The sequence below is a fragment of the Nothoprocta perdicaria genome, unplaced genomic scaffold, assembly GCF_003342845.1.
Source record: "Nothoprocta perdicaria isolate Ctin4 unplaced genomic scaffold, notPer1 scaffold_417, whole genome shotgun sequence".
In the NCBI taxonomy this organism is placed as follows: Eukaryota; Metazoa; Chordata; class Aves; order Tinamiformes; family Tinamidae; genus Nothoprocta; species Nothoprocta perdicaria.
The window spans coordinates 81,511-104,262 of record NW_020455663.1 but is presented as its reverse complement, the minus strand read 5'-3'; the positions used below and the strand labels follow the sequence as shown (position 1 = coordinate 104,262).

The window sequence follows — 22,752 nt, the reverse complement described above, 5'->3', positions numbered from 1 at the left end:
GAAACAAAAGTCCAAATGGAGAAAGAGAAAACAGCTGGCCAGCTCTCTACAACCAGTCATCTTGAACCATTTACTGCTGTAAATTGAAAGATCTGTATTTTGATAACTTGTTGATCAATACTACAATTGATACTTCGACATGTGTTTTGCATTCTTTAAAATGACCCTCTGTCTTACAGAATAAAAAGTGAATGGATGTCTAATTTCTCATTTTATTGGCTCAGGAAATACTCCAGAAAGCTCTGGGAACTGTAGCTACTTTTCCATTGTTAACAGTTGTCCTCCATCTTCTTTGGACATACATTTATATCCCCAGATCATAGAGTGGGATGAAAAGCTATCAATTAATGGCATCTATGGATAATGGCTCAGCCCTCTAAGATAAGTCTTTGTAGTGTGTACAAGTCAGATAAGTCAGATGGGAGCATAAACTGTTCAAATATTTGCCTGGAAAAAAGTGTAGCCCCACTCCTGTAGAGATGTCTCTATGCTAGACCAGGTAGACCAAACTTTAACCATGAGGAGCTGTTCCCAGCTCACAGTCCTGGACTTTGGCCAAGACTTTTAAGGTCTGAAGGCTTTACCTCCTTTTGGAGTGTCAAACCATACACTTTGAAAGAGTTTTTCTTACTGCAATTTTTTATACATGGAAGGCTTTTATTCAAAAGTTTTAGAAATAAAAAAAAAAACACTTTTCTTGACAAGTGCTGTTTTATGTTTCACTCCATCCATAATCAGAATGTCACTGTTCCTTGTTAGAAAAGAGACAGAGGACATCTATAAAAAAATTAGATCCATGGTGTTGCAGTAAACAGGGAATATTATGTGGAACATGCAGAAAGTTCAATAGCCCATATTAGCTGAATATACTTCATTCTTACTATCTGTTAAATTACATGTATATTACTTATATGTAAAAGAAGGATATCACAGGATGATATCTTATAAAGATATTGTTATAAAAATGCTAAAAGGCAACATCTGTTTCCCTGACTAAAATGTGTTTGTTTTTTTAGCTTTAAGGTCTATTGATGCACATGTCTATGTGGATAAACTCTTAATCTTGAAGTGGTCAACTTTATACACATTGCCTATTGGGAAAAGTCCTGCTCTGCACTCAGGAACTGTCTCAGGGAATGATAGCTGGCATAAACCAAAAGCTGTGTCAAGAATTATGCTTGTGTATTAAACAATACAATTCCAATATCCATTGTTATCTGTCCCTGTTTAAACTTTTCTGGTCCAGTTTAATCAAATAGTATAGCAGGAAAAAAAAAAAAAAGTTACTTCCCAAATATATCCAACACTGACTAACGCTGAACACTGATATTAGTCCTATGGTGCACATGCCTGATTTATAGATATTTTTCCACGGAGTCAGACTCTGAAAAGTCAAACCGAATCTCAGCAGATCTGTGATGCTGTTCTTCATATAAAGAGCAATCAAACAAAGACAAGTAGATGGCACTGTACAGAGTCCTGGGAGCCAGAGGCCAGATTGTAACAGCAAAGCTTAATTTATATAATGAACTATCAATTTTATTGCCTGTTTCTGCAAGAATGCTACACTTGCTCCAGTTATTAGGCAACACAATGTTCTTTCAAAAGCGATACACTTAGCAGCTTCTTGTGTCAAATCACCACATCTCAAACTTGTCAGAGATTTGATATTTTTCTGAAATTACACTACATTCATCAATTTCATCCATGACTATTCTTTTGCAATCTGGTTTATTAATGTTATTAATGATATTAATTGATTGCAATCATTTTGAAAGGGCTTGATTCTGGATCTGGGGTAAAATTCAGTCTCACAAGTTTTTAACACAGCTTATCATTCCTACTACACTTGGACTAGCTAGATGATGATGCCTAAGAAGAGACGTCAACTCATAGAAAATTGGGGATATTCAACTCATAGGATAATTGGGGATTCTCCTTCTGGAATTATTAACTTTCTGTACTCCTGCTCTTCAGAAAGAAATCTAATTGTAAAAATCTGGAATAACTAGGGTAACAAAAGATTCCTCCAAGAATCTAAACAAGAGAAATTGTGAAATTTCTGATAGTAGATGTACATTTAATTTAGCAAAAAAAAAAAAAAAANAAAAAAAAAAAAAAAAGAAAAAAAAAAGCATTAAAATAAAAAGCATTAAAATATCCCAGAGCTGAATGCCTAAATTAGGCAAATTCATATTGAAAGACTGCAAATAATTTTAAATGAGGGCCATTAATCACTAGGACATTTTACTGTGTATAACTCGTATCTTGGATAAACTGCCTCCTTTGAAATGCACCTCTGCCAGCGAATGCAGCTCTGCCAGAATATAAGCACTCAGATAACTCTCATCCTTAAATGATCTGAGAGATCTACAACACAAAAAGTACTATATGAGAAGTTTTAGAAAAAAAATACTGAAAGTAGGAGAAATGACTAAGTCACCTCCTTTAAAAAAAATACAGAATGTTCACAGTAGTAGCAATAGTCACAGAGCATCTATAGTTTTTAGCAGTGCTGGTGTCTGAGTAAGGGGGATCAGACTAGAAATTCCTTTTTAGATTGAGTTCACAATCTGAAAAATACATACTTTATACATTGGCATTTCCTTCGCAGAACTCATTTTTTTTGAAAGCAATGAGTATGCTCTGAAACTGCAAGTGATTTAAGTAATTTAATGAATGACTCTCTCCTCTGTCTCTTTAATTTATATTTCCCGATGATATTTTATTTGCCACAATTTACCCAATACTTAAAAAATAGTTATCTGCAGTTTTTCCCAGATTTTTTACACTAAAAGATAACTCATTGTACTGTATAAATAAAGAATTCGTTTTACTCATGGAATTTGCTTTTCAAACATAAAAAATTCTTAATAGCAACTGGTTACAAGTTACTATAACCATTTACTTCTTATTACTAGCTAAACACAACTTCATTAGCCCATATATTTTATCTTACAGTCACTTTATCACCTACAGTGACATTGCAAGGAAACAACTTGTGTACTGTTGACTACATTCCTGAAAAACTTTGGCCATAGTATTGTAAGTTTACCTTGAATAGAGGTCTTCAGTGGGGCACAAGATAAAAAGAGCATATCATAAAAGATATGGTAGCAAACCATATTTTAAGAACTAACATTTCTATTCAGCAATATTCTTATCAATGACAACACAAAAGCACATTAAACTCTCTTCAGAGTCATTTCTTATAAGGTGAGTACTAGCAGATGTTCACAGGAAATCTATACTTTTACTTCACATGCATAATTTAAAGCTCTTTGCATTCAGGTGAAGTATACATGACTTTTCCCATAGCTATCTTTAGGCTGAAGAATACTGTTTTTAGAAGAAAGATAAAATTAATGCTGTGTTTTCTATCCTGAGATTCAAAGCTACAGGAAAGTTTTCAAAGTCATGGCAATATAGTCTCTTAGAATGGTTATAATGACAAAAATGTTTAATTTTCCCTTTCTCTCTCCATCCCTCTTTCTCTTAAAAAGGATTACCTACACTTCTGTATGTTCTTAAATCATCCTCAGAAAAGTATAGTAATGGAGTTGTCTGGAGTTGTCTGATCTCAAAAGCAAAATAAACAATATGGGAAAGGAATATGACTTTCTGTCCTATTAATGAATTACAGTGAATTAATGTGATATTCTTTGTAGGAAAATGGATGATGAATTTACTGACTGTTCCATGTGCCTGGCACGTTAATTTAGCGTTCATTAATAACAACGTAAATTAGAGTGCTGTTGAACAAAAGAACAGTCTGTGCAGTTGCAAACCCTTTTTAGGTCTTACATCAAAACTTATTACAGAGTTGCTCAGATTGAATCTTAAGGGGATGCTTTTTTCACTGTCTTCTATTTCATGAGGCAGTACAGTTGCTGGTTGCCCTATTGTAACAGTACCTAAGTTTCTAGAAAATGTCTGCTTTATTTTTTTTTAGTCCTCTGAAATACAATTTCATTAACATTTTATCATTAAAATTAAAAATCATTAAAAATATACAAAGACTTTCTTTGTGTAACCGACAAAAATATTACCTTTATACTTAATCCAAATCCTCCTACAGTTTGTCTTCTAATTGTTACTGTTCTTTCCTGAAAAAAAGAGAAGTTAAATCAAAAAAGTTACATTTAATATTTTCTGGTGTAACATCAACCTTCACACTAGGATGTTTCTATGTCATCATTTTACATCATTTTTTCTTATTATAATAAGAAAACATTTCAACTTGTAAATTCTCAAATGATAAAATTCCAAAAATATCTGTGTTGCAGGAGTAAAAGATGAAGTCTGGAGGAAAGTTAGAGCTTCTGCCTCAGACAAAAAAAAATCATGTGTTTAATTCATACCTTACACTTGCAATCAATAAGAACAGATTTGTAGAGTTAAGCAATCTGTGCCAAACTCAGCATCCACAACTCAGACATTTCAGGGGTCTTAGAATGGTCCCATGGACACAAAATGCACTAGAGGCTGCATTCCCTCAGCTGTACAATTTGTAGTTTAGTTTCATCCAAAAGGAATAGAGCTTGTGTACTTCAAAACCACTCAGTGATGTGAATCAAAGCATAAGTGCAGATAAGACATAAATTAATTTCAAAGTACATTCCTGATCCAAATTTAAAGGCTAATACAAACGCAGCCACTATTTAACCTAGTAGCTATGGCTTAGCAAATTGTAACAGATGATTTAAAGGGTGTTACGGACAGTATTATTTAAGGCATCCCATTTTTTCCTTTTATTGCTCATTCTTAAAATTTCTTATATAAACCTCATACGCTAGGATATTGACTAACATTAAAGGAAAACTAACATTAAACAAAAGATTTTCTTTAGCCTTCTTTAGTTGACTTTATTCTCAAGGATCACTTAGTATCAGTCAATTTAGTCAACAGCAAAAAATAAACTAGCACCAAATATACATCTGTATGCAGATGAACACATACAGAATATACATACAGAATATACATACATCATTTTTATGCCCTCTTCAAATTGTCTGTTTTTTTAAACTCACTTTGCTATATATATAAATAAATGTACATAACACAAGTGTGAACATGTATTTTATCTGAATATAGACTCTCACCTCACATTTCAACCCAATCATCATGGATTACTAGTATCAATCAGATTTGCTCAGACTACAGAACACATATTCTTTAGCACATTAAAGGTAGACTATAATTTGGTCTTTATGGCTGTCAAGTAGTGTTAAAAGCATAAAGCATTCTTCAGTCTTGTGTCAGATATATCCTAGTAACAGAATTTTTGCAAGCCCCTCAGAGCAGTTATAAACTTCCTCACGTGCAGGAAGGAAAAGGAGGATGGAGGGCAACCATATAACAGTCCTGAAAAACTGATATTGCCATTTTGGGGAAAGAATGCAGTTTTCTTTCTTTCTTTCTCATATTTGTGATAAATATGAATTGTGTTAGCGCGGAAAGAGCAAGCATAAACTTGTTCAGTGATTTTGATGGCAAGGCAAAGAGTATTGCCTTATAAGTGACTCTATTTCTTCTTACAGGATGATATTTCTATGGAAGAGCTATGCAATTTTGTTGTTAGACAGAAACATGCCCAAGTTTTTTTAATTATTTTTATCAAAAATTATATTATCATATGATTTTATATTTAAAACTATATATATAGTTATATTTTATATGTAGTTCTATATATTTATATTATTCTCTATATTTATGTTTAGTTATATTATACTTCTATAAATTATATATATATATATGTTATAGTTCTATAAAAAATATATTTTCATATTGAGGGTGGTAACCAGTGATGCGGAGTCCAGTTGGAGGCCTGTAGCTAGTGCTGTCCCCCAGGGATCGGTCCTCGGTCCGGTCCTGTTCAACTTATTCATTAATGACCTGGATGAAGGGATGGAGTGCTCCCTCAGCAAGTTTGCTGATGATATCAAACTGGGAGGAGTAGCTGATAGCCCTGAGGGCTGTGCTGCCATCCAGAGGGACCTGGACAGACTGGACGACTGGGCGGTGAGAAACCTCATGAAGTTCAACAGGGGCAAGTGCAGGGTGCTGCACTTGGGGAGGAATAACCTCAGACACCAGTACAGATTAGGGGTTGACCTGCTGGAGAGCAGCCCCGCAGAGAGGGACCTGGGTGTCATGGTGGATGACAAGATGACCATGAGGCAGCAGTGTGCCCTGGTGGCCAAGAAGGCCAATGGGATCCTGGGGTACATCAAGAAGAGTGTCTCCAGCAGGTCGAGGGAGGTGATCATCCCCCTCTACACAGCCCTGGTGAGGCCACATCTGCAATATTTTGTCCAGTTCTGGGCTCCCCACTACAAGAGGGTTGTGGAGCTGCTGGAGAGAGTCCAGCGCAGGGCTACGAGCATGATCAGGGACCTGGAACAGGGGCCTTAGAGGAAAGGTTGAGAGAGCTGGGTCTGTTCTGCCTGGAGAAGAGGAGGCTGAGGGGGGACCTCATCAGTGTGTACAAATACCTCCTGAGGAGGAGGGGCCGGCCTCTTTTCAGTGGTGGCCAGAGGAAATAGCTACAAACTGAAGCACCAAAAGTTCCACAGGAACTTAAGAAAACATTTCTTCACTGTGAGGGTGACAGAGCCCTGGAACAGGCTGCCCAGAGAGGTTGTGGAGTCTCCTTCTTTGGAGATCTTTAAAACCCGCTTGGATGCAGCCCTGTGCCACATGCACTAGGTGACCCTTCCTGTGCTGGGAAGTTGGACTAGATGACGTCTGGAGGTCCTTTCCAACGTTAAGCATTCTATGATTCTATGATATTTTTTACCCACAAATGAATTAATAGCATGGCAGTAGAGAAATGCACAGCTAAGGTGATCCATCACTGTGCCAAGATGATCAGCAAGACCGAGTCTTCTTTGCTCTCCAGGAGATGGACAAAAGTTTTCTCTAAGCGCAGTGTGTGGCCTGAGGTGCAATATATGTGCAAACTGAATCCAATTTCTGATCACGTTACTTTTACTATGAACGTAACTTTTAGAAGGTTTGAATTGAGAGCCATCAAAAACTTCCCTTCCAGCTCCAGTCTCTGATAAATGTGTAGCTAAGAACTGAAGCTTGACAGGAAATATATTCTAATGTATTATTTTATTCATTTTAAAATTGGAAACACTGGTGTTATTAAGAAACTGTTTAAACACAACAGTCTTAAAGTAAAGTGTCTTGATAATATTAAATTAACCATGAATGGAAGAAAGAATAACATACTGCAATGAAATTTGAAGAGAAGTAAATATGCATTAGTGAAGAGCATAAATCTTCATTAGAATTTGTAGTCCATTACACACTACTAGTACCTACAAATTAAACAGTTCTATCTGAATTTATTCTAAGCTAAAGCTATGCTTTTAGAAAATCTGGTAGAAGGTTGTCCTGCAAAATAACATTTTAAAAATTAACATTTTTTTTTTCACACAAACACACATGTAAAATGTCAAAAAGATATTCTGTCTTTCACTTAAGCTAAGACAGAATCATGCAAAGTTTGATTTGGACCATCTAACAGGAAAATTGGAAATAATTAAATCTGAACCTGAATTACAATTTAGAAGAAGAAATGTAGGCTTCAAAAATATCTTGCCAGTATTTATTTATATTTATATATTGTCAGTATTGCAGATTATTAAACAGACAAAATTGTGCCAAAAATAATTAAATGGGACAAATGAAATCAAGATACTGTCGTTTTCCAGTGCAGCGTATTTTATCACAGGATTTCTAATGATGCATATATCTATTTTTTTTTCTAGGATACATTCTAGCTTCACCCAGAGTGTATATTAAATATTACTCATCTGGACTGAACTTACCAGTTACTGAACTGTTTTGAACTTTAAGAATATACTTAAAATTAAGACTACTCTAGCTAGGTTTTACCTATAATTAAGACATTATATCATATTTAACCAAATGACAATAAAACACACTTCTCTGACCTAATGAAGGAATATATTACTTTGGCATATCCAAAATACTGAAATATTTTTTGCCACAGAACATCTATGAATTAAAAAACCCCCAACCATTTATAATCTTCTAAACTTATAAATCATATGTGTTATATATTCATTGGTAACCTATAATGAATAATCTATGAATACTAAACTCAAACAAATAAGACAGTGAAGCGGCTTCTCCAGACTGTTAGAAGAATCACACACTTCATACTTCTAGAATCTTTGCTCAGGATCAGCTCCTAGCTCTGCTCAGTAACTCTTTTAACCAAAAAATTATAGGAAAAAAATAGGACTCATCTAAGCAAAGTTAAGACATCTAAAATTTATGCATTGGTCAAGCTTAAGTTTGCTAGCTTGCAGTAGACAAAAATAAATATCCTAAATTCAAGTAAGTCATTGGTGCCTTCCTTAGACGATAAATATCTTCTCACACTGTGTATGCTTTTCACTGAATACAGAGCCAAGATGTTAAATATATCCTTGGAAAGATGAATCTTACCTAAATGTCACTGTCAGAAGAGTGATCTCTTCACTTATGTAGGTAGTATTGTATTAATATTGTATATTGAGTGCAAACTCAATACACTGAATAGATTTTGCAGCTTCCAAAAGCAACCTCATCTCTGAGTTCACAAAAAAAAAGTCATTCCAATGAAAAATTACTTGATACAATAACCAAATAAAACATCTCGTGATGTTGTAATCTCATTATTACATTTTTAACCACATTACCACATCTTTTTAAATAGAGGAGAAAATAGAACAAGATTCAAAGGAGTATTTTAGAAGCTGCTTCCTGGAAGACAATAAAAGCAGTTATCATTTTATTGAAATGCTCAAAGCTGTGGACAAGTTGTCATTATTCTCTATGCCTCAAACTCAGAAAATTCTTCATCCACTAAACAGATGTTCACTGACTGTGAGACAAAGCTAAAAGTGTTGCCAAAAAAAGAAAAAGCATTATTTTATAGGTTTTTATTAAAATTTATTAAAATTTCTGTATAAATATGCATTTAGCTTTATTGGGATCACAGACATCATCATAAATAAGATACAAGTAAAAAATGACTATGTGAGAATATAAAAAAATAATGAAGGAGGGAAAATACTGGACCTTATACAATATAAACTATTTACCTATTGTCAAGAGTTAATGCTACTAATGTTAATGCTACTACAGCTTAATATTTAGGCACAGTAAAGATTCAAATATTTCATACTAACTACAGCGTTGTGTAAAAGTAAGTTCACTTAATTCTTAATAATAATGTTAATTACTAATATTTTCACCTTATTCTGTCAAATATTTGCCATTCTAATAACTTGCTTCTGTGGAACTACGCAATTGCAACTGAATAAAAGAATCAGGAAACTTCAAAACTCTTCAAATTATTGACTTAGGAGGATATGAAACTTCAGGTCTCCACATTAAACCTTTTAATCAAGATATGAATGTTGTATTTTCACTGTGGGACACTGCGTATGGTCACAGAGTTTATCCAAATTCAGGCAGAAAACAAGAACTCTGTTATGGAACAGACACAGAGGCACCACAATTTTGAAAAAAATAAACATAGAAAAAATCTGAAAGTGGGGGAGGAAAAGAGTGAGCAGAAAAGTATTGCACATTTGTCATATATATTCAGGGTGAATATACAATTGGACAATGACAACTACAGAAACTATAGAAATAAATATAGTGGAAATGATTAGAATATAGTTTTAAGAAATAATGAAATATATAATCAATGTTTTGGCAGCAAACTGAGAGGTCAAACTCTGTCAAACTCTAAAGACAACATTTAAGGCCATACTGTCATGTAGTTTAGCTGGAATTAGTAATCACATTATATTTTGATAGATGTCAGTGCCAGAGGGTCTGCCTATGGGGGCAGAGAGTGCTGTTTGTCCCTGTGTTTTTAATACTCTCCTCAGTGAGTGAGAACTTCCCTTGATCCAGCCCTTGGGCTTCTCCTTCCCACCACATTTGCCTAAAAGTAGGAATATTTATCTCGGTTATTATTTATCGAAATCCTGCTCCAAGGCTTCCAGCTCAAATTAATTTTAACATACTGCTAAATGCAAAACTGCTAATTTTAACATACTGCTAAATACAATATTGTAAATAAATCTAACACAAGTATTAATTATTTTAAAATTCTATTTCTTCTTTCATTTTTTCATTTTTTCTACTTATCAGCTTTGCCAGCATTAATTGGACTTGCTCTACATATACCAAAATACATGGAAAGAAAATTTTAAACTTTTAAAAATATTCTTCTGAAGTAAAAGATTTAAAATTCATTCCCATAATTATCCACAATTCTAAAAATATGCAAGAAAGACAAAGGTAATATCATTTGACTGGTCAGACAAGTAACAGTTAAGTGACATATTCTGAACATATACTTAAAAATAAATAATAGCTTCACTATTTCAATAAAAACTTTGAAAAAAAATGACACTGTGTGTCATTTTACAATGTCACAGTTTACAAAGTGAAAAGTCAGCCCAACTTTTTTTTTTTTTTTTTTTTTGAAATAACATGTGGAGTTTGTATAGAGTTATATATATATTTTTACCATACTTGATTTCACAAAAGCAACAGGATAAATTTAAAAGTCAGATAAAATAAGCTATCTTAAAAAAAAAAAAAAAGAATTTTTGTGAGATTAGTAAGGTTAGAAATCAAATCTGACTAAAGTTACAGAATTTAACTTAATATTACTTTCTGACCTTGTAAAAAGCACTTATTGATGAAAGTCTTTCATCTATTAAAAGAACAAATTATACTCTGTAAATCACTTTCAGATACATTTGTAACAAACTCAGCTAAATCTCTAGAGGAATGCTGTAATACCTCATGAGTGTCATTGCACTGTAAATTTACAGAAATGTGCATCTGTGTTTAATTTTATATTAGTATGGAAAGCATGAATGATCCTCACATCAATCTTCCACAAAAATCCTCAATCAAAAATACTAAAAGAATTAGGTGTTTAATTAAGCATAGAATTTGAACACTCAGAGCAAATGTGTCTTTTCCTCAGGTAAGTTACTATTATTTCAAACAATTCCGTGACTTTTAAGTAGGAACCTTGAATTAAGAAAATTACACAAGGACCAAAGGTGTTCGCATTTTGCCTTCTACTCCTAGCTTATTTTTGATCTTTTAGAAAACAATATGTCATTTGAATCATCCATCTTGTTGGACAGTACACTGTCATAACCTTGATTTATGGAGATTATATGCAAATACAATCTAGTAGAAAAAAAATGCTTGCCTGAGGAGGAATTAGCAGACAAATAGATCTTATCAAAAAAGGAAAAAAAACACAGCTCCTTGGAAAGGTAAATTATTTTTATTGATAAAACACAATAATGCATTTATTTAATTGTAGATGTCCACAGGAGGTGATAAAAATTATTCAACTATAATACAATTGCAAAGATTAATTTTTTTCCTAGGAAAAGTCAGATCAGACATACAGTATTTTAGGGGACTATCTTCCCTCTCATAATTTTGATCATGGTCTGTAGCAGGCCATCTTTGTTAGACCTGTCTATGTATCTAAAAAGACTGAGGTTTCCCTTATTGCACATTAACATCTTGGATGCCATGTAGCAAACTTCTGTGAGGTTAATTTTGTGTAATTCAAAGGATAAGTCATAAGGAATTATGAATTAAAAATATCTGGTACTTCTGCCATCACCGCAGAAGCTCCCATCTGCTGTAACTCAGCTGCTTTCAACGGATTTTTTTTCACTCCTCAGATGAAAAGAGTAAAAATCCTGAGTGGTCTGTGCTACACATAACTCTTGTGGCAAATTGCAAAAATTAAAATAAAGCCATAAGTTTTATAATTTTGAAATAAAACAATTTTGTGACATACTGTGAGAGTCTAGTAACTTAGAGGGGAAAAAAAAAAAAAAAAAAAAAAAAAAAAAAAAAAAAAAAAAAAAAGCATCTGACACAGCAGTGGCCAGATTTATCTTTCATATTCATTTGGGTTAGTAAAGCCTTTGCTTTCACAGAATGTTCTCATGTCATCTTTTGCCATTGGCACTGGAGCACAAGTCTGCATCAGGTATGCACCAGCAGCACAAAGTACATTTCTCTCTCTCGGAAAGGAAGTCTTTCATTTTGTCTCAATAAAGAAACTTCTGCAATATCTATTGGTGAAACTGATGCTTGAATTTAGATCTTATCCATGATCATTTGAAGAGAAATGCTCAAGGGAATTGCTATAGGTACAAGGGCTACAAGAACCTTATTAACATTGGTGTAGTTCAATCTGCTAAAGAAAGGGAGATGCTTTCCTTTCTAGAGTTTGATACTGTTTTAATGCTATGATACTTGCAATCTTTCACAGATTTCATTTTATCTAAATTGTATACAAAGAAAGAAGAAATTTTCTTTCCACCTCTTTAGTTTTGGGAAATTAGAATAATTTTCCACTAAAAACTAAATGTTCTAAGTTAAAAATAAGATCCTTATCTCGTACATTCCCACAGCCCACTAGGGTCCGTTAATTTCATTATCCCACAAGATGCAGATCAGGATACCAAGGGAATATTAAACACCTGCTTAAAGTCTCATCGACACAGAAGAGCGTTCAAATTGCTACATACGTAAGAAAAAGTAAATATGCTATTCTCATTTGGAAACACAGTAATAGTACCGGGTTCCTAAAGAGTTCAGAATTGAAAAGTAAACTTATAATCAAATTATCTCAAGACTATTAAGAAAGATCTAAAAGGAATTCTACTGTAACTACTTGCCTACAAAATTAAGCAGCACTATTGTTCCACAATTACAAATTATATGTATTTTTCAATTAGAGTCTTATTTTATGGAACATTCAATGTTAGTTTCCAATTAGACCGCTAGTACTGAAGAAAGCATGTAAAAGAAAAATAGACATGGTCAGTCATCCAGAATGACACCAAGAACAAAGCAAATTCAACCAAGTAAAATAAAAGGTAACACAAACAAACAAACAAGAAAGCAATCTAATAACATCAGGAATAAAAATGGGGAAAAAAGTGGGAAAAAAAAAAAAAAAAAGAAAAAGCAAGCATATGGGACTTGTCTAATCATGCCATACAAGTGAAGCAGATAATTCTGAAGATTTAAAAGGCCTGTGACAAAAGGACAGTTAACTGTCCGTTAAATGCCAATCATCCTTAGCTAGAATGAATCTACAGAGTCAAGACTCCATCTTAATCCCAGAAGAAATCAGGGAATCAGTAACTCAAAAGTCACTATCTTAACAATAACACTGACAAAGGAAAAGAAACTCCTCATCACCACATTAATACCAATCTGTTAATGAGTTATGCCTTCACTATGCAAATGAAATAGGACAACATAATCAATAAATTATTCACTATCTTCTACAATGCTGCTGTGAAACTAAAGAGGGTAAAATTATAAAAGAAAGTCTTGCTGTGAAAAAAAAACCACGCATTTCATGAAGACATTTCAATGCCACGTTCAGCAGAAGTAATAGATATCACAGCACATTAATGAAAGTCGTATTTCTGAGTGATAAAATCTTTTAATAAATAAAGCCAGAATGAAGTTGATGGAGTAATGGTGCTGCAGAGTGTGCTGCTAATTGAACTACAGCCCGAGAGTGATCTTAAAGATCTGCCTGGACTGCTAGAAGATCTTTATGTTACTGAAAGAAACAGTACACATTGACTGGTTAAAATAAATTTCTACATTCCATACACCCATATTAATAAATTTATACATTAAACTGTCAAAAGCAAATAAAAAAATGGTCCATGTAAATTAACCCAATGTATATGGACACAATGAGGACAGTGTGACCCTCTTGCCTCAAAGGAAAACGGAGAAAAATTCTCCTTGAGATGCTCATATTAGCTCAGTGGATTATCCTACACATACTGATCTTCCACAGTGTTAACATTATAAACGTTATATCATTTTTTTTCTGTTTTATGCTTTGTATCTTTTTATTACACTAGTATATTAACACACAGGAACATGGAAACAGCAGCAATTAATTTTTAACACAGAGCAGTCAAGACAATATTTGCATAAAAAGATATTACAGCACTATGCCTCACAAGATTTAACATGATAGTTCTATTCAGCTTAAAGTGAGAACAAAATGTTCATAATATTTTTCAATAAGTTGTAACTATGTCTATAAAATACAATTACAGTACCTTTAAAAATACCTGTAGAAATCAATAGTAAATCATTTCTATTAAGTTTTTAGCTATTTTCTACAATTAAATATAAACAGAATAATAATAATTCAAGAATCTACAATATTATTGTGTAACATTTTAAAAACCTTTCAAATAGTTGTCTACAGAATGCACTTTCTTACCTATGAAATTCAATATAAAACTTCAAGAAGGAATTTGAAACACCATGACAAAAAAAGTAATGTATAAGTTACAATATTGAACTGATCCAGCTGATTAGAGGTTTTATGAAAGATTGCTTCAACCACTGACTCTCACTGCATGGACTGGCAACATGCATGAAGTTTGGTGTTATGCTAGTTGGTTATCAAGCAATTGAAGCTACAGAGGGCAACAGTCAAATATTTCTGCACCTCAATTCAGAAGTGCTTTGGCATTAACAGTTACTATGTGAATTGTTCATCAACAATTCACATCACTCAGATACATCACTCAGATATGTAAGTACATTTAGGTATCTGTATCCAGAGGGAAAGACAATGGTTATTGTATTAAGTGTATTTAAGGATGAATGCAGTGCTGCTTCATAGATGAGCAGTGCTAGATTCAGTCTCAGTACCAACCTGTGGAATTGAATGGAATACCAACCTGTGAGAATTAAATACACATACGTGTACATTCATATTGAGTATTTTTATAAAGGGCATCTTAAAAGAAGAAATAAAGACTACTTACACCAGAATAGAAAGGCTCACCGGACACACAGATCACATCCTGCTCCTGGATCATCAAAATATCTTTGGCTAAGTGCAGTCGCACTTTGAAAGGCTCCTGGTTACCATCCTGCAGCAAACAAATCCCTGTCTTTGTCTTCAAAGACAGGAACAGAGGAGAAAACAAAAAGTTGCTTAGCAAGTTCTATTGACAACAACAGCTTAGAGATCGGTACCATTAACAAAAATATGTTAGCATATATCCAAAACTATTACCAATGATTGCTATATTTGTTTGTTGTGCTCAGGTTATAAAATAATGATGGGAAGAGTAGCAAGTAGCAAAGGTAGATTTTGGTATAATATTTTGCTAATGATCATTTAAGGAAACTCCTGCTTAAAGGCAGCTACTCTATACTATCAAACACTACATTAAATAATTTCTTACTTAGACATGAAATAAAATCAGATATCCTGTATACTACAGCAAATTTTGAGAAAGGAAGACATATAATAATACTTTAAAAAGGGTCAGTTTTAAATGTATCCAGTAACAGCCTACTATAATGTGCTATGAGCCTCTGATCTGTGAGCAAAACACTGACTTCAGCTTTTATGTTATTTTTCAAATGAGGATGCTGCATTTCAGAATAAGAGAAATCAAAGAATGAAACTTCCTCTAGTAACTGACTTCATGCTTCTATATTTTATTTCTGGTTAGAAGTTGGGGAAGTCAGGAATTTTGCAGAATTCTTTAATACACAATAAATGACTTTCCATCAACATAACTGTGTCATTATGGCAATAACTTTTACACTACTCATTTTTTTATAATTATACATAAAAGCTTTGAGTAGTAGCTACCTGTAACATTTTATAACCATTCCCTGAATGATGTTTTGAAAATAACACTCCTTATATACTTTGTAAAGTCATATTGGTAGTCATTTTTGGTATGAGAAATTTACATGTCATCTAAAAATTCATTGTTACAATGCACATTTTACAAAAAAAAAAAAAAACTCTCTGAATATAAATATATATATATTTCATATTCCAAAACAAGTCATAGATAAAAATAATTTTAATTACTGGATTTATCAATAACAATAAAAACTTCCAGCATCATAATTCAGGTCAGATTTTAACCTAGTGTATATAATAGCTTTTTTGAGAATGGATCAAAGAAACAAAAGCTTTGCTGTGACTTTCCCTGCTGAAGATGGCATGGCTTAATCTGAAGGCTCCATCTCAAGTAAGAGTTTGAAAAAGCATTTGAAAGATCTCCCCGTAATATGCTCTGACACCTTTTATCCATAACATGAAGAGGAAAAAAAAAGACACCAACAACAAAAACAACATTAAAAAAAAAAAAAAAAGAGAGAAAAATATGCAATTGGCAGCAGACAACTGGAAGTTCAAAATTTAAATTGCTCTTGCTACACCGTAAGGAAAGTAGAAGGTCAAGGAGAAAACTCTAAATAGCTCTATACAATATTCTGCACTGACAACATCTGTTCTATTAATTCTGTCTCATGTTAAGCAATCAAACTTATGAGAGTATTTTTACTTGGATGCCAGAATCATATTAGCAGAATTTAGCCATGAAGCATTCCACATGACAAAAGTGAAATTCAGAAGTCAAAGTTTATAAGCTCAAAAGGTCTCATACATTCTTGTTCTATTATGTAAGTGTCTTTATAATAGGATGAGATAGAAACTGATTGCAAAGAATGAAACAATGAAATAAATGGATCATTACAAGGAGCTGTATTTCCAAAGCCACTAAAAAATTCCATGTGATAAAATAGTATATCTAAAATGTCTTTTTACAAAAATAGAGAGAATGCAAAATAGCTAAGTTCCCTTCTCCTTATAACTTCTGAATGCAGAACTAAGAGATTTAATTCCAAGAAGCTGTGAATTAAGCAACAACAGTGAAAGCTGAACATAGACAGTGACAGCTGAACATAGAGAACTATATATAAACAGAAGGAACTGCCTATAAACACCTACAGCTATAAAATACTGTTTTTTTTCTGCAGAAAAGTTTGCAGGCAAGCCTTTCCTCTTCTCCCTGGCCATAGGGGAGAATCTGCCTCCCTCTGATACATTGCTTTTAGTAGCTCCGTCTCACTTGACTGCACATTTCTGATTTGGTCGATTACCCTATAAAATCTTCAGAGAAGCTTTCTGCACAAAGCTGAGGGACTTCACTGTGGGAATTAAGATGCACATAACCATATCAGACACAATTAGGCATTACAATAAAACTAAAATTCAAGTTTATTTCTAAATGCATATGGGCAGAGTTTATTCACTCTGAACAACGAAACCAAGCATGAGAATAGCAAAACATTTCGAGCCTTTGCAAGACTGATCACACAGATTCAGAGATTTTATTTACATCATGCACTCTAGAATGTAATCAACCACATTAATGTTGTTGGGCTTTATGGAAGTTGGTTTATGATACAGTTAAAATTTAAATCTTCAATTAAGTTACCCCCTTTCCTCTCCCATCAAACAGCCAAAACAACATAGAAAGGAGAAGAACCTATAAGATGATGGTAAAAATGTAGTTTAGTTTTATCAAATGAGCTCAAGATAAGCCTTGCAAATAAATACTGCCATTTAACCTTTTTTTATTAGATTTCACTTTTTTCTACAGATTTTTTTTTTCTGAGGCTCCTATATACTGAACCAAATAAAGATATCAATTCCTGCACCTTTATCCAGAGCTAGAAGATCGCCTGATTTCCTAAAAATTACAGGGCATATCAACATCCATACTCCATGAAGAACAGACAACTATATAATATACATAGACAATTATATAATAGACAAACAGTCCTGACTGCTGATCAGACAGGCCTCCCTAGACTATACCCTGCTACCTCATACGTTTGAAAGGCTTAAGTGTGTGGGGGGGTGTTACATGGTTTGGGTGAGGATTTCTGGCTGATTATAGCTTTTGTTCCTATTTTTAATATTTTAAGAGATTCCACCAAGAGATTCCACTAAAATTTTTCCTTCAAGCCTTCCCTATTTCCTTGTGTCAGAGGGTCCTGCCCTGCCGCTGACATACAGCAATAAAACAGCATATGACACATCAGCTGAGCTATGGTAGCTGTCAGCGTGAGGTCATGCAAGACACCCTTTTTTGCTCAATTGTATGATAAACTGTATTGCCTTGCTACAGACAGGAATAGACAAGAGTAGTTCAGCTGATAATATTTTATTAAGTAAATACACCTTTGAGTCCAAATTTCCAGCAACATTGTCCTGCTTACACTTACACCTTCCTATATTCTTTATGCTGTTTATAGAATTAGGTACTTGTAAAGAGGACAAGAAAATAGACTGCTTAAAATTGCACATGCTTATTAAGTGGATGGCATGGGCTAGGGAACAACTAAGAAATGAACAGCTGCAAAAAAACTGAGCTTATACATGGCGAAGCAGTGGATGACTTCAAGCAAAAGCAGTGATGAATGACAGATGAATAAATAAATGACAGATGAGGTGAACTCTGCTCCCACGAAGTACTGTCTCCACAATCTGCTGCTGTGACCTTTACAGTCAGGTTAGATAGGAATGTCAATTTGGGAAAACTGATGTCCTTAACAGGAGTTCAGAATCTGCTGCTCTTCCTAAACTAGCATAACTAGGGCTGGGACTGAAAATATGTGATTTTTCCTTTGCTTTGTTTTGCCACATCAATCTATGTTGAATTTTCTGTCTTAGATCACTAGCGGAGAGCAGTCCTCAAGGCAGGTCACTTCTATGAAGTCATACACATTCCTTTTCTATGGTTTGGTCAGATCATTATTAGCAACAATGTAATGGAAAAAACAAAAACCTTTAAATATGTTTTTACTCTAGATCATGATATACACCCTGTGGCTTCATTGGCTTTGAATTAGATCTGGCCCTAATAGCTTTGAAAGGAACTTCTGAATAATTGTATAACATTAACAGTTTGATGTGATATTCACGGACTTCAAAATATTTAAGAATTAATTTCAGAGGAAATATACAGAAAAGCTACAGTTTACACCTATATGCTAGCAGCATCATTTCTATTAATTATATACAAAAATTGGTAGATTTCAAGAAGGAACTTCAAAATTATCTATTGTTATCTATTATCTATTGTTATTGGACAAGATATTTTAAGTAGTGTCTCAGTTTTCACAGGATCAATATATACTTTTAATGTTATTGTAGCTATCCTTTTTGGTCTATGGTAATAAAACAAGATCACTTTTCTTTGAGTTATGCATGAAAAAGATCCTATTCTCAGGAGTCTTTTTCCTATCTAGGTAGGATATTTCCCAGATATTCAGGCATAGATAAGTTCATGAAGGAAAGGAAGAATGAAAAAGAAAAAAAAAGTCTAAAAATCTTCAAACACATTCTCTTTTCAAGCTGACAGCATGGCACAGCATTTATAAAGGGAGAAATTATAAGCTTAAAATTAAATATATAGACCATAAATGGCATATTGGCTATCAGGAATAGCCGCAAAAAAAAATCTCTCCTATGATCTCTCCAATATAAAAATCCTGCAAAAATAAACTGCATTTGCCTCTTCTCATCAGTAAATGCATTCAAAAAAGATCAAAAACAAAACAAAACAAAACAAACAACAAAACTACCTAACAATGTGTTTTTCCAGGCTGGTAATCAGGAAAATGCTGAATTGTGGAATTTAGATCTTAAAATGACCTTCTGAGGTATTAATGCCTGACACATTACATCCTGGACAATCATCATGATATCCTTTCCATAAGCAAGTTTCATATCATCATCATTTTTTGACCCTACTGTTTCTTTCAGAATTCTGCCATGTTTCAATATCATTTAGAGTGTTTGTTTGTTTGTTATTTTCCCCCAACTTATACTAATTAGTTCTCAAGCCAAAAAGTCAAACTGCAAAATTGCTCTTGGTCCTGAGAAATGTTCCCATTTCTCCACTTTTACTTGCCTATCACAAATTAATGGAATTGTGGTCAAACTTCAGGTTGCAAATAATTTTTCATTATGTTTTAATCAAAATAACATACTGACAACATTATCTAATTTAGTGTGAATGGTTCTTATGATGCCAAAAATCTGAAATAAAGGTTTTGTTCGTTTGTTTGTTTCATTTTGGTGACGTTCACAATCTCCCCCACATGCACCTTTTTTCTCACACTTTCCCCTTGACTTTTCTGAACATTGATAGACAGATTTTGGCTCCATTATATACTTCCTCACGTTCAAGGTTTTCAGATAGGCACTTCACTAGAAACAAAACTCACAAAACACGCACACACACAAAAAAAATACAGATACTGCATTTAAACTGGAAACAAAGAGATATTTTGGAAAGGATGGAATGAGGACTAATAAGGAGTTCACCTTGGTAAATCCTTTCATGTGTCCACTACAAAAGTCTGTCAGCCACCATAAAAGAATCAACTGAGTAACTTGCATTTGATTAATTACAAATTCCTCTCATTTCAGAAAAAAAAAAAAAAAAGTAAAAAAGGATTTTGCATATAAAAAGGATTAAGAAAACATTGACTTTGATTCTCATATTGTTTGGAAAGAAAAATATCTGATCCTACCTCTTCACAGGTGGTCCTGAAATCCATGTGCTATGACACAGCAAGTGATATTTGTCTAAAACAGAGAAAAAGATTTCATTACAATAAAAAAGATATTGTAAAGTGTAACAGTTACCTATCTGAATGTAAGAGAAAGCAATTTCACTACTCTGCCAGATCCCATTATAGTCATTGGTTAAAAAGAGAAATGATCAAAGTTGCAAGTGGATTAGCAAGTGTAAGGTGCTTTAAGTTGAAACTTGGTTCTTATCAAGCGTGCAGCCTGGTTTCATCTACAGCACTCAGAGCAATGCTTAAACTCTCATCAACCTCCTTCCTTGCACAGCACACTCAAACTTATTGCAGATGTGAGTCAGTTTTTCATTTCTTTGGCAAAATGTCACACCAAATCCTGTGGTTATTACCTTCCCAGACCATTGTCTGGAGTATGTCATCCCAATGCACATGCATTCATTTATTTATGAGAAAATGTTATTGGAACAGGCTGCAATCAGAGGCTATTAACACTGCCCTGCTGCTGCTGCTTCTGCAACAGAAATCTTGCATATCAATGAATAACATTTCCAGGAAACTCTTTCTGGACAAAACAGACATTTTATTTAATGGCTTGAGAAAAAAAAAACTGTAATAGCAATCCTTTCCATCAAGCATTTTATTACTATTTTGAATGATTACTCAAAGCTCCAACACAGATTTTGTTTGTGACAGCCTAAGTTTAAAATACACCTAATAAATAAACCTTATTTAGTACAAAAAAAAGCAAGTATTAATCATTCAAAAATGTCATGTTGCTTAATTTGTTTTAATGCCCTGCACTGATTTTTTTTGAATCCAAGCACATGCACATATTTGGGGTTCTTGTTCTGCATTTACAAACTCTGATTGCTTTGCAGTCCCACAACCTTTGCTTTACACAAATATCAAGCAACGTGAACCTAGTTTGGCTAGGTGAAGGGACTTGAAAGTGACACATTATTTCCTTATCACCTTAAAGAATTTACTCTCTTTTGGGACAGTTATTGTTCAATGAAGTATGTTCCCTTGCTATTTTTATAACCCCTCTTTCAGATACCAAGCGAACTGACCTTAGAAGGAAGCTTTACTCACCTTAGCAAAGTTTTCTGAAAACTTTTTGCCTTGCTGGAACTTGCATATCTTATAAACACTGAAGTATTGCAGAGTTCTTACTGATACTTCCTCAGCTAACATTTGATCTATATCCTATTTATATCTGTGAACTCAGTATTTCTGTCTCTCTCTGCTTTCTTTTCCTGTTTAGTTCCACTTATTTATTTATTTCAGAAATATCTGCAGAAAAAAGACAAGAACTATTTGGTTCCTCAGTCAGCAATTAAGCTCTATGGCTGCTGTATAGCTGATTAATCAAAATAACTTTTTACAATAACCTTATAAGATCATAAAATGAGCTTGTAAAGAAAAAAAGCAAAACAACAAAAAAACAAAATTTATAATATTTTAAATAATTCATCATGCTTAAAATGCTGAGGGCAAACAAAGCCCTTGGTCTCAAGAGAGCCCTATGCCTCCTCTTGCCCAATGACCTTTGGTGAATGTACCTGCTGATCACCTTAGAGAGACTTGCTTTTTCCTACTATGTGCTAAATTACAGACAGGGAAAATAAAGAGAGAAAAAAATACAACAAATGCTCTCCTGACATTCATGTCCCATAGAAACAGCTCATGTTGTTCCCATTATACTCAGAAATTCCAGTGAGGAATGTGATTGAAGGCATTTTTTTCATCATTTGTGAAAAAAGCTTTTACTATCAAAACATTGTCTAAAATATAAACCTGGAGCTACAAAATTCTCTGCATAAAATCATACCTATTGCAGTAAGTGTACATATTTTTCAGGTATTCAACAACTATCAGCAAATAATCTTTGCAATATTGTCGACACTACTTCAGTATATATCATTTCTTACTGTTCCTCAGCTGCAACTGGACAAGCAGACAAGCAGAATTTAAGTCCACTATCACATTTCTTTTTCAGTCTGTCAGCAATTTTTAACATATGATGTTTAATTAACAGAACATAAAAAGTATATTTCCAATTTTTATTTGCAATATGCAATGTATTTACAATTTACAAATTTTACAGAAACTTCAAATTGACAGCATCCCAACCACAAATAAGCTCTCTAGATTATAAAATTATAAGAATATATATCACATATCACACATAATTTTTATCATATTTAAAAAGCCCTAATAATTAATAATTATGTT

At 33.5% G+C, this 22,752-nt stretch overlaps 1 protein-coding gene across 2 annotated transcripts in view; it reads right to left on the bottom strand.

The window, feature by feature from the left end:
• Window positions 1–20,559, bottom strand: part of SNTG1 (syntrophin gamma 1) — a 137,015-nt gene extending 116,456 nt beyond the window's left edge. For both annotated transcript variants that reach the window (XM_026045924.1, XM_026045925.1), the window contains exons 1-3: window positions 20,503–20,559; window positions 14,910–15,044; window positions 4,050–4,106 (exon numbers count right to left, since the gene is read on the bottom strand). In XM_026045924.1, the coding sequence (XP_025901709.1) occupies window positions 4,050–4,106; window positions 14,910–15,044; window positions 20,503–20,529 (219 nt within the window). In that variant the 5' untranslated portion in view covers window positions 20,530–20,559. The remainder of the gene's footprint in view (window positions 1–4,049; window positions 4,107–14,909; window positions 15,045–20,502) is intronic.
• Between the last annotated feature and the right edge of the window lie 2,193 nt (window positions 20,560–22,752).